This window comes from Poromitra crassiceps, assembly GCF_964638095.1.
Source record: "Poromitra crassiceps genome assembly, chromosome: 12".
In the NCBI taxonomy this organism is placed as follows: domain Eukaryota; kingdom Metazoa; phylum Chordata; class Actinopteri; order Beryciformes; family Melamphaidae; genus Poromitra; species Poromitra crassiceps.
The window spans coordinates 18,059,257-18,072,147 of NC_139632.1; the positions used below are offsets into that span (position 1 = coordinate 18,059,257).

Below are 12,891 nucleotides of genomic sequence, written 5' to 3' on the forward strand. Positions count from 1 at the left end.
GAGGCATTGATAGCTTCAGAAGGGGGCAGCATACAGAGAGTCCTCTGTGTGCCGGCCGGCGTCCTGTGCTCCCCTGCACAACAGCCAAGTTGTGAGAGTATGTGCACTTTGTCCGGGCGAACACAGAGGCATGAGGACTGTCAGGTTAACTGTTAATCTGTGAGGATGCACTGATTCATCCATTTAGAACAAGCTGGAATCAAGCAGAGTGGCTCTTATGAATGATACTTTTGGATGTTAAAAATACTATCAAGTTGACATTATAAACAAGTTTAACCAGAAAAAAAAATACTTTGTACATTACACTTTGATCGGAAAGAACAGATGGGAACAGTACCCCCAGGTGACATACGATTCATCTTTAATCTTTAATAAGTCATACAATCAAATTCATTTCAGCAATCAGCCTGCTGATATCGAGTAGGGGATTTCGTTATTTCAGTTGGACGCATGATTCACCATCAAACCTTGAGAAATAGGGGTAAACCGTAAAAGATACAAAATTATTCTTTCTTGAAAATAAATGCAGGCATTTAAACAATATCTTAATTGCAATTTACTTTGTCACCAATTTTGTGCGTGGGTTTACTAGCAGGCAGCATGTGTGTGGTAACATTGACACATACAAAAGAAAACGTGGACTGAAGCTGTGGAACAAAGCTTTGGCACAAAACAGCAATGTTTCACAACCTCAGTAAGCACCTATGTGGTGATGTGTTAAAAACACTAACATTTACACAATAGAAAAGAGGTTTGAAGTCATTTCTTCCCCATTGTGGTCATCTCCATCACGGTTCCTTAATTTTTGACTGTAATAATGGGGGCCAGATGATTTGCTAAAAATACAAAAGATAGGCAAAACTGAAGAAAGAAAAAACGTAATCCCCCTCCAAAATGACATGGCTCCTCTTTGGTCAATACTGAACATGACTCACATCACACAACTGACATGAAAGATAATATTTCCTTGAGAATATAATAAAAGGTTTACTCCACAATACGTCTCTCTCCATTGGATTTACACACGATTCAGACTGCAACATCTGCATCAGTAACTGCAGCCGTATTCCTTTACTATTTCATATTGGCCCTGAGGCTGAGACAAATTAGTTCTACTCAATAGAATTGAATTCTACTCATATGGTTCCACTACAAAAGACTGTCCATGTGTGTTGTGTTGTTGTACTACTCATGGAGTGCATCATAAAATTCAAGAGACATACAAAACATTCATTTTCAATCTGCCCGAAAGAAAATAAAGCACCCAAATCAACTTTTTGAAAGTGTGTCGATAAAAGGTTGGGGTTTGACATGATTGTCGCAAAAGATGCAAACCCATAAAATGCCTTTTCGTCAAAAATACACTTATCATTGAACACTGACACAATGTAGATAAGTTTCTTTTAAATCTATCAAAGTGTTCCGATGTGTTCTTTTGTAAAAGGGAAAATTTTTAAAATGTCCTCATCATGATCATCAACCGGTTTAGATTTACTCGGTCCGAGTCGTTTGGTGAGCGCTGGAGTCAAGGAGTCCCAACCAGTGGGGTCGATGGTGAGTGGCAGCGTTTTGAGACTCGTAGCACGGGGTCAGAGGTGAAGCGAGGGGAAGACAGTTCTTTAGGTCGTACTGCTGCGAGTGAGCTTTATTTTTAAGTGGGGGTGCAGACGCTGGGGAAGAGTTCTTCAGGGTTGGACTGGTGTAGGGCTCCTACTGTTCATGGTCATGTGTGGACAGGTGTTGAACAAAACCCTTCCGAACTTCACAAAACCCTACAAGAGAAAAGCGTCGGCAATGAGATCAAATTTATTCTCAAACTACCTTTTTTTTAGGTTGCATTTCACCTATTATTTATTGAAATCCATGCCAGAAATGCATTGAACATGCAATGACTTAAAGAAGGGATGGGACAATATATCAAAATTCTATCTATATGGCAATACAAAAATGTGACAATAGGTATCGTGGGGTTTGATTTTGATGTAGTAATCACAAATGAGACGGCTCCATCCAAATTATTTTATCTGCATACAAAGATTCTGCTAGAAAGATTTGCGGCCCAGAAATGAACATAACTAGAAATATTGCACGCTCATTTTTAGCGTGATTGGCTGCTGCTCGCGGACCCACCTGTGCTATACATCCTCCATGTCGTCACTGGCGTTGCCCTCGTCCTTCGGCGCCTCTCCTTCACCGCCACCCTCCTCAATGTGAGCCAGCATGTCGGCCATGAGCGCCTCCTCCAGCCTCTTCCTCACACTGTACACCAGCTCCTCCTGTTTCCTACATGCAGACACACAACAGGAAATGGTTACCGCTGGCAGTTACAGTTACGGAAACTTTGAACAAACTAAGCTCAGTTGTCTTTAAGTGAATCAAAGATGTCAAGAGAGAGAGAGAACACTCACAAGTTCAGACGTGGCAGATTTATTCATTAAGTCACATCTACATCTCTCCAAACTAGTGGTCATGGTAATCAAATATTTCCTGTCTTTTACAGCTCCAAGCCCTTTTACAGTTGTCATTGTGCTTAGTGACAAAATGGGACGCAACATCAAATGCACTAAACAGATAGGCCATTATTATTATTATTATTACTTGAGGAATTGCTCACATGTTGGGGTTAAATGTTCAGTTAAACGGCTGAAATGGAGCCAATGTGCAAATCTTAGTTAAAATTGGCTATGTGGTGTCTGTGGCGGCGGTGTGTTTTACAATTGTGATGTCATCAGTGATGTCACTTGAGCAATTGTGATGTCATCAGTGATGTCAGTCGAGTAGCTGTGATGTAGTATGAGCCGATGGCACACACAGTTGCACGATGGCGCCTAGGTGGTTGGGCGGTGTCTGTCTGTCATGATTTTGGGAGCGGGCGATTTCCAGAACTGCAGCCATGGCGCATTATCTCCAGAGTCTCCGCCCTAGCAATCGATTCCTAGTACAGTAACATTCAGTGCATCCTCAGGCAGTGGATTTGAAATTTTAGACCTGACTTTTCTGCACGTCAGTTTGTATCCGATATCATTCAAGATACTATATATTGTAGGTACATAGCGTATCCATGTGCGAGTGTATGTTGTGTCTGCACTCTGCACACCTGATGTCCTCGTCGGTGACTATGAAGGCCTTGCACAGTGGCTGGGAGGTGTTGAGCCAGACTCCTGGGTTCTTCTCGACAGCGGCAGACAGCTGGCCGGTGATGGGGGCGGCGCTGGTGTGGAGCGCGCTCGCAATAGCTGACAGGAGAGTCTTGTCTGTGCAGCCTGGACCAACACCTGAGGGGAAATCAGACCGGTTATGAGAGACTTTTAACACTGAGTGCCAGCCACTTTTGGAGAACGGACGCTCCCAGTGCCAGAGTTTCAGAGCGTTTTCAGTGATTTCTCGAAGCCCACAGAATATTGTGTGATATTACTATGTAAACACTGAACACGCACAAATAACGATGAGACTCTCTTCTATCACCTGCAAAAAAAAGTTTATTGATCCCATTTTCCGTTCTTTAGTTATGAGCCGGAGAAGATAGCTTGATTTGACCAAAAACAGCCACTTTTTTTCTAGAACCTGAGATATTCAGCCTTTTGTGAAAGGAAGCATTTCAAGCACATCATTGACTCATTGCTAATATTTTCTGATGTAATGACACCTCAAAAATAATTTCCTTCAATAAAAGAGTGAAAACAAAGGAATTTTGTTTGGCCAAATAATATTTTTTAGCTGCAACCAGCAGCGCTGGCCCCTGCGTGCGCTGCTGGTTGCAGCTTCTTGCTGGTCTTGATTTACTGCTGGTGGGCATCAGATATTCTAGCTTGCGTTTGCCAATCCTGTCCTGCTGTCTGGGTGTTGTATGCTGCTCTGCGTGCCCCCCCCCCCCCCCCCCCCTCAACTGCACACTCCTCCTCCTGGGCGTGTCTCTGGGGCTTTCTGCTGCCTGCGTTTGCTCTGCACTGAAAAGTCCGCTACATCCAGCTTTTTTACAGCCGCGTGTATTTGTCACCAGCTCCCATGCTTCCAGTTGAGAATAATAACAACTCCACGGCTGATCATGCGGATGGGCTGTTGCAGCGGACACGGAGGTGCTCAATTGTGACAGCAGATTGGCTGCTGCAGGCACAGCTATATGCTTCATGCATATCGATGCATACGGACGGATGCGATGCGATTTCCTTTTCCCCAACGACTTCTTCTGTGTGTTTAACTCCACTTTCTCTCATCTGGACAGCGCTGTCGCCACCTAAGGGTTCTGTAAAATAGGTTAGACACATTCAATAGCTCTCATATTGTAAGAGGCGATGTAAGAGGGTTAAGATCGACACCCCCCCGTCAAAAAAACAATTTGGAGTTATTGACGCCATTTGGCGTCGCTGGCAGCCTACGGTAAATTTCTAATGACGCCATATGGCGTCGCTGGCACTCAATGTGTTAAGGACACTCACAGCTTTAATGTGGTCACTGTGCTCATGCACAGTTCAGATACATTTGACGTTTTTAGTTCAGTTTGATCTGAACTGAAGTAACAATGAGAAATAGAAATATTATATGACCTTGCAGGCCTTTGGGCAGCTCCATAGTTTTCACCAGCTCCTCTGCTATGTCATAAGCATTAAGACCGCCCAGTTTCTTCTCCCAAAACAGCTGTGGACAAAGAAAAAACATGGGTTCATTATAGCAGTGGCCAGTTTTGAGAGAAATAAATTCAACTCTTCCACAGAATAGAAATCCACTGTCTGGAAAAACAAATAGACCAGGAAAACATGCTTGTCAAACTCAAGTCTTGGTCTTCCAGGTGCAAAGTTTCACCTTTCATTCCGGACCGATGCATCATCATATCGTTGTCATATCATATTGTGCTTTGCCAGTTTGAATGGGACACCGAGGCCGCTTACCTGTCTGGGCTGGTCGACGGCTTTCTGAGGATCTGTCTTGACTTTGTTGCTGGGATGGTTGGTAACCTTGGTAACCGGCTGCTTGAAGATGGAGGCCGTCTGTCTGACTGGGAGTGACGTGTTCAGGTCAGGTTTGCCCTTTGTAAACACAACACGTACACACAGAGGGAGGACAAGTCCAGGAGGGGCGATAGACAAAGAAGCAAGGAGAGAAAAATAGATATATTAGTAACATGTTATTTTATGAAGCTGATGATTGCCACCAGTCAGAGAATCACACAAAACACACAGCTTTAAGAGGGAGGCCTTTGTTAGTACAAAGCAGAATTGACTGATCCAATGTACAAATCAAGTAGGAAGACCGACAAAACAATGTAGGCAGAGATGATATGGGCCAGCATAGATTACCAATTCAAAAATGGTATTTAAATGAGAAAGCACTCCTAGAACTCAATTCTAAAAGACTTTAAATTGAATACCAAATTCTTCCTTTACTGCTGCAACATTTTATTAATTGACACATTGCCATCTGGTGCTTTGATGAAATGCACCTGATGTTCGATATAATGAGCTGTTTACATCGTTATTCTGCTCAAATTCTCACGTTGAACAGATGTTTAAAGGATCGACCCTGCTCTTTCTCCAAGAGGAAAATCCAACTTGATTCAGTTTGAACAGGTTTATCAAATCCACATGAAGGAGGATTATATGAACGTCAGTCGGACTTTCTTGCCCTGATGAAGACCTTATGGTCGAAAAACATTGGCTCTAAACTATGACAATCATGGCTTTTTACATTTAAGCTTTAGGCTCTTCCCTCCTTACTGGATTTAGAGTGCCTTAGACAATGTGCACAGAGCTAACGAGTTTCCCTCACTGGAGGTTTTCAATCTTAAAGCTAGTACGTCTACATATTTATATGAGGGATGGGTGTTTCATTTGCAGCAGTGCTTAATATGTACTATTAACAGATTACTAGACTGCAATCCTCTCTCACAAAGGTCAAACACACAGTCAATTTAGGGCTGGGCAATATATTGATATTAAATTGATAGTGTGATATGAGATTAGATATCACCTTAGATTTGGGATATTGTAACATCGTCATATGGCATAAGTGTTGCTGTCATTTGTTGCTTTTCCGAACTTACCAGACTGTTCTGGCTGTTAAATGGTAAAATGGTAAATGGCCTGCATTTATATAGCGCCTTTATCCAAAGCACTTTACAGTCAGTAGGTACATTCACTCATTCACACACCGATGGCGGCAGGTTACCACGCAGGGTGCTGGCACACCAATGGGAGCAATTTGGGATTCAGTATCTTGCCCAAGGACACTTCGACATGCAGACTGGAGGAGGCAGGAATCGAACCACCGACCTCTTTTATACAAAGCGATTAGTGGACGACCCGCTCTAGCTCCTGAGCTACAGCCGGCTGTTCTATTATGTGCCTTTTCCCACTTAGTCATTATATCCATATTATTGATCTTTATTTATCAAAGAAATCTCATTGTATACATATTTTGTGAAAGCACCAATAGTCAGTGAAGTAAACTCTGTCTTTGCATTTTATTTTGAAATGATCACAATCTTGTTTTAATAAAAGTGTTTGTGACATCTCACAGGTGGCTTTGACTTACAACTGAACATTTTGCTCACTTCGTAGTAAATCCTGAAATAGATATCGTGTATCGACATTCAGCCTAAAAATACAGAGATATGATTTTGGTTCCGTATCGCCCAGCCCTACCGCCATTGACTGTCTTCTCCTCACCTTGTTCTGGTTGTTGTTATCATAGCGCAGTCTCTGGCGGTTCTTGTTCAGCTTGCTCATCAGCATCTTCCCCGTGCGGAAATCAAATGAGCTGAGGTCCATCTGGTTACCAAGGTAACGGGCCAGCTGAGGCTTGCTCCGAAACTTCTTCCCAGACGGACTAGCAGGAGGGCAGAGAGACGAGAAAGCACAGAATGATACTAATCCTGACATGATCTTTAACAAAAGACAGCGAGGCGGGAGGCGGACAGAGACGGTGACAGCAGAACAAGACGGACAGGTCACACTTCAAACTCACACCAACACAGTGACAGCAACAATATGTAAAAAAAGAAAAAGAAAAAAGGACAACATGCAACAAGTCAAATGCAAACAAAAGCAAAGCACATTCGTATGTCAGCAATGACACTGGATGAAATCTTAGATGAATGCTCTACCCAAGTTCTGTTAGCTTAACAGCTGATCAAAAACAATTTTTTTAATGAAATAAGGAACTAACTTAATTACTGGTATACAGAAAACCTATTCAACAATATTGTAATTATCAATGCTAAAAATAACCCTAATAAGTTGGACAGTGGACACAATGTACACGCACTGCCTGGTATATAGCAACAGTAACGTGTGATCAAAAGTTTCAGAATGGAAACATTGTAACTCCACTTTTGGGAGGAACAACTTTGGTGAGCCTGTGCAATGACCAACATAAAAGGAACGACTGTTGATACGTGCTAGTAACTCATGCAAATGTAACTTACATCACACACCACAGTTAACACCAGTATGATGGTACAGTTGAGTAGCCTACCACAAACTATACAACCGACCCGCCTCCCCCCTCTCTTGCCTCTGTTCCTCATCTTGTTCTTCTCCTCTGCTAAATAAAAACAAATCTGGCGTTGTTGAGTCACTTTAGTAGGAAGTAAGAGTATTGCAGTGAGATCACACGGAGGTTCTGCTGTAGCTAGGCCTCGAGGCTACTAACTAGGCTAACGTTACGTGTCTGTGCTGGACAGGCTCCTTATAATTACAATTATGAGAGCTGGCCTGGTTGGCCTAGCGTTAGTTGCCCTGCTGCAAATAGACCCCCCCTCCCCTCCCCAAACTTTATGTCGTCCACCTTCCCCCTTATACTAATCCTATCTGTTTCCGTCCCCCAACTCGGGAGTCTTGTGCACCTGTAAGTTATGTAACCCTCGTTCATGTAGTACCTAAAATAATAGACATCGCTTTTTCCAGCTGACAAACCCGACTTTCTGGTCACTTCTTCCATTTTCCAGCCCTTGGGGAGAGCAGAGCAATCCCACCTTTTCTTCTCCATTTCCCACGCGAGTTGCCTAGAAATCCACTAAACTTCTAGCGACTAGTCAACTCGTATTTAAAAAAAAGTCTGATGGGGGGTTTTGGGGGTAGGGTAGGCCTCGTTCTCACGCTTTTGTTTCGACCATATTACAACGTGCGTCCCCTGTAATGGGATCTCGCTGACGACAACATCGCATCTCTTTGTCGTTGAGAAGATCCCTCCGCCGCGGACCTCAGCCACATCACTACCTAGATGTCTCGCGGGGGCAAAAGGGCTACATCCGCGAGGAAAACATAGGACAGTATGGCTGCGTCAAGCCAGCGAGCATGGGGCAGGACAGGACATGAAATTACCGGTAGGTGGCTTCCCCTTCAAAATATTCCATCAAAATAAAATACAGTGAATTATTATCTAAAGATAAATGATAGATGTTTAGATACTAATAATATATCATTGTATTGCGGGCTATCGTAAAAAATACAAACATTACACATTGGTTCTTTGGTTGATTCATAAAAACGTTGCATACTTTATGTCAATCAATAAGGGTTTTATTTTCAAAAACATTTGACCGGAAAATATTTTTTTATTCTGTCACGCTTGACGCTGGTGGACAGTAGGCTACTACAGTAATGTTAACCCAATGGCAACATAAATTACTGTATAGATCGCACATATTAAGCATGAAGTGATGGCAGCAATTAGATTATACGAAATGATTAGACCTACGAGAGGCAATGCCATACTCCTTTATGTGTAGCTCAATCAATAAGCCAGTGATTTTTAAAGTTTCATGTAGGCTACGTGAAACTGGAGAATCGTTTCATCACGACAATGTAGCCTACCTTGTCATTCAGACTTGGAGCCGGCTTTTATGAATGAACAAAGTAGGTCTTGTCGATAAAAGACAGACACCATTTTAAAGCATGTCATGCATTTGAGGAAGCTTTGTGTATAAAACATGATGCAGTAAAATTATTAGCCATTTGAGGTTAAAATCAATGTGTCGAAACAGCAGCCGATCCAGTGTGCTGAATCCGTGCTTCAATTCAACGTTGATTGTCAACATCAAGAAAATTACATCACAATCAAACCTATAAAAACATTTACAATCTAGCTGAAGATCACTGCACAGCATTGCTATTTGCAACACACCGCGACCACCGAGCGCCTGTGCCTAATCGATGATAAACATACTTTAGAAATGCATTATGAAAACGACACATTGTGCATCAAATACTGAAATTATTAACCCCCTAGCTGATACTTTGCATGATCCTTCAGATGATATACTTACTCGTTTTTATCCATCTTGAAGACACTATCTCGCTTTCTCCCTTTCGCTGTGTTAAATCCCTTCTCCCCTCTCCTCTTTCAGTCCCCTCCCCCTTCGATGGGAGAAATGAAAGACAAATATCCACGCAAAATTCGCAGTCTGGCTGATAAAATAAATGACTGCCTGCCCGAAACTAGTTAATCCTCAGTGAGCAATCATAATGAAATGTGAATATGCCTGTAACTAACTATAGGCATGCATTTGAAATTATGTCACATAAATTAAGGTTAGGTTACTACAAACTAAACTACAGAGGTTATTTCACTCTGCTTTTATAATCTATAATAATATATAAATGTGGCAATGTTTTTCTGTTCTGTTTAAATTTTGATGAGTCATAAATCACTGATGATGTCATCACTTGAGCAAGTGTGCATTGTGACATCACCGATGATGTAATAGGCATTGTGACATCAGCAGTGATGGCATAAGAGCAAAGAGCCCGCACAGTGGTCGAGCTGCATGGCGGGCGAGGCCGCGCAGCAGTCAAGCTGCAAACTACAGTCAGCTCGGTGAGCTACAGGGCGGGTGAGCCTAGGAATCGAGATGCCTAGTACAATTAAAATTACCTGACCAACTGTTACAGATCGGGGCTAGAAATCCTGACCTTTAAAACTGTCCCAGGTGCATTCCAATGCACATAATGTACAAAAAAAAACAGATATACATTGTTATATTTATTCAAAAATTCTGGTACAGGTATATGAAGCATGAAACACATAATACATAGGAAACATCCAGGCCAAGCACAGTTGCTGCAAAACATTTGAATATTTGGCAATGTGTAGAATAATTTGACAAACACTTGACAATTGAAGATTTATTCACATTAAATATAATAAAGCCTCAAAAACAGCATTAATACAGATGGCATTATTTAGTCACTAAATAATGTCATCTGTATTTGCACTGTTTTTGAGTTGTAGTGCAAAATTCTAACAAGCCCTCAGCAACAGACTGATTGTAGTGCAATGGCATCCCCCTGCGTTGAGTAAGCACTGCACGTCTGCACCCATCCCCAAGTTCTGGTCCTGTAGACAGACACACAGCCCATTCATTAGCAAAATGTACATAAATAGTTCTGTTTCAATGTGTGAAAAGCATGTCCTTCCTGTCAGTGAGGCTGGACTTTTGCTGCCCTCTTGAGAAATTCCCTGTCTGACACAACTGAACAAGGTCTGACATGATGACTGCAATGCATCTAAACAAGGGTTGCAGGGCGGTGGTGATGATGCTGGGGCAGAAATTGGATCGAGATGGGTGTGAGGGGCTACAGCGGTGTACAAACACTACAATATAATAATACAATGCACTTGGAATTTGTTGTGCTAGTTCTGCTTAATGTAGATGATTTAAAATTGGCAAATGTTTTTTTTTGCCACAATTAACTCATTGTATCTTTTAAAATCAGTCTGACCCCTTTGCAATGCTTTGGCTTGTACAGAAGTCCCAAGCTACTACGTCTGCACATACTTGTCATTTGACAACTGACAAGCAGCTTGACCTGCGTCTCATTGAGTTGCAGTCTATAGTAAGCATTAGTTCAGCATCAATGTTTTAGATATTGGAGTCACAGGCATTGCTATTTTTGCGATGCACTAGTGGAGATCTGACAATATGACAGGTGTAAGCAAACATGACAGCAAATTCAATCAGTGACCCAAGAGTGCTACTAAAATTAAATTTCAGTACAATCACTTGGCATGGCCCACATCTGTACATCTCTGATCTACATGAGTAGACATTGGGTATGGATTTGCTAATCATTTCAAAATGACTGTGTGAATCAAAGATGTGTTGCTACAATAATAACTCACTCACAATGCATAGCCTTATGACACTTTACTCATCAGTCTCATCAGTCTTGAACTTCCCATTAATGTATGGGACATAGTCCAGAAAAACCCGCCAGTCTGTAAAGTGAATCAATGCCACTCCGCCCACAGTTCCCCAGGCGACCATGTTTGGTACCCTGGACAGAAGAGAACAGTGGGAGTCATAAATTAACCAGAATTTAAACCATCCCGTGAACTTATGTTTCTCTATATATTGATCTAATGTACCTTGGGGAAATTTAGACATAAACCAACTTGCCATAATGATACTTCACTTTAGCATGACATTTTAACTTTTACTGACAAAGTATCTATTTTACAGACTCACTTGCTTTCATTTTATAAACTTAGTAAAATTCATGTTTTCAAGATTTGTGAACTACAGCAATGTGGCCTGGAAACATTTTATTTATAACTATGTCCCAAGTTACTTTTAACCAGTAATGTTTGTTTGTAATTACTGATAACTGGAATCACAGGAAACAGCTTGAACACTGCTACAGACTGCTATTTCCTGTTGGACAATTGTAGGTTAAATGCTACCAAATTCGTATTTGGATATGCACAGTAAAAAAGTGGAAATTTGAGATAACTACTAGCTACTTTCAATGGTCAGCATCAGTTTAGCAGAACTACACCCTCCCAGCCTTTCACTCTGTGCTTACTCTGCAAGGCTAAGCATGCCACAAAGATAAGCTGCTGGGCAATTTCACAGTACACTAGCTCTAATACCAAATGATCATACTTGCAGCATCCTCCTGATATTATTTAGTAATATATACCGTATATTTACATGAAAAAGAGTCAAATCAACTTAATAAGATGAGTAAACTAATTGATAAATAAAATGTGGGATTACTCCATATGAATTCATGGAACAGTCTTGTACAGCAAATTAAGTCAAAGCCTTTGGTTATCAATCTCAATATTTCACAAACTGCTGGCAGTGTCATTGTTTACTACATTAAAGTTTCATCTTTATCTTATAATAAGTTAAAGATGAAAGGGGGCTGATCAGCCTCTAGTGCACCACTGAAAATGCACAGTTTATTGTAATTTCGACACTATATTATTTGATCAACAACAAACACAACCTTTGACCCGGTTTGACCCATTACCTTAGGGTCATTCACTATTTTAACGTTAGCTTACGCTCAATCTAACCTTAGCTAAACCAACCAAGGATGATTAGTTTAGCATTTAGCAACAGCAATGAATGTCCCCTAAAGTTAACTACCTGAGATGATTAAGTTAGCCAACGGGCTAAGGCAATTAAAGACATTTGAATATTTAGCATAAATGTTAACGTTACATCAAATGAAAATGTTAACATTAATTAAGTAAACCCTGCCTCTTAATGCAATACTTACTACAGTACGTAGCGTAGTTTGCCGATGGTAGTTATCTTAGCTAATATGGAAAAAGTGCAAGTAGCTAACCTAGCTATAACGTTCTAGCACACTACTTACGCTACGTCTGCTATTATTTCAACTTACCACGTCCTTAAAAGAGAAATGTACTTGGCCCCAACGATGTTTATTATTTTCTGCACCATTCTGACCTTCCCTATTGAAGTTCGTTATGTTTCCTCTGTGATGGCTGAGTGGCTGTTAAGGACCCTAGACTGCCTATTCTTATGCCGGGTGAAAATAATCACCTAGCTGCGCAGCCGCCCGGGGTTATATCAGGACACCGATGCCTATCACATTGCAGTGTTAAAGCACTGAGCTAAGGTGTTAAATGTTACTGCCTCCG

At 41.4% G+C, this 12,891-nt stretch overlaps 1 protein-coding gene across 3 annotated transcripts; it reads right to left on the reverse strand.

Annotated features, from left to right (window-relative positions):
- Window positions 1-350: 350 nt before the first annotated feature.
- On the reverse strand, window positions 351-9,330 carry mbd3b (methyl-CpG binding domain protein 3b). Of its 3 annotated transcripts, none has more exons than XM_083647965.1 (7): window positions 9,263-9,330; window positions 6,663-6,822; window positions 4,887-5,024; window positions 4,545-4,635; window positions 3,098-3,275; window positions 2,131-2,283; window positions 351-1,772 (listed from the first exon to the last, which is right to left on the reverse strand). In XM_083647965.1, the coding sequence occupies exons 1-6, from the start codon at window positions 9,274-9,276 to the stop codon at window positions 2,136-2,138; spliced, it is 729 nt and encodes a 242-aa protein (XP_083504091.1). In that variant the 5' UTR covers window positions 9,277-9,330; the 3' UTR covers window positions 351-1,772; window positions 2,131-2,135. The 3 variants fall into 3 exon arrangements, with proteins under 3 accessions (XP_083504091.1, XP_083504090.1, XP_083504092.1); XM_083647964.1 differs by lacking the exon at window positions 9,263-9,330 and adding an exon at window positions 7,874-8,152; XM_083647966.1 differs by lacking the exon at window positions 9,263-9,330 and adding an exon at window positions 7,421-7,512.
- Window positions 9,331-12,891: the final 3,561 nt, after the last annotated feature.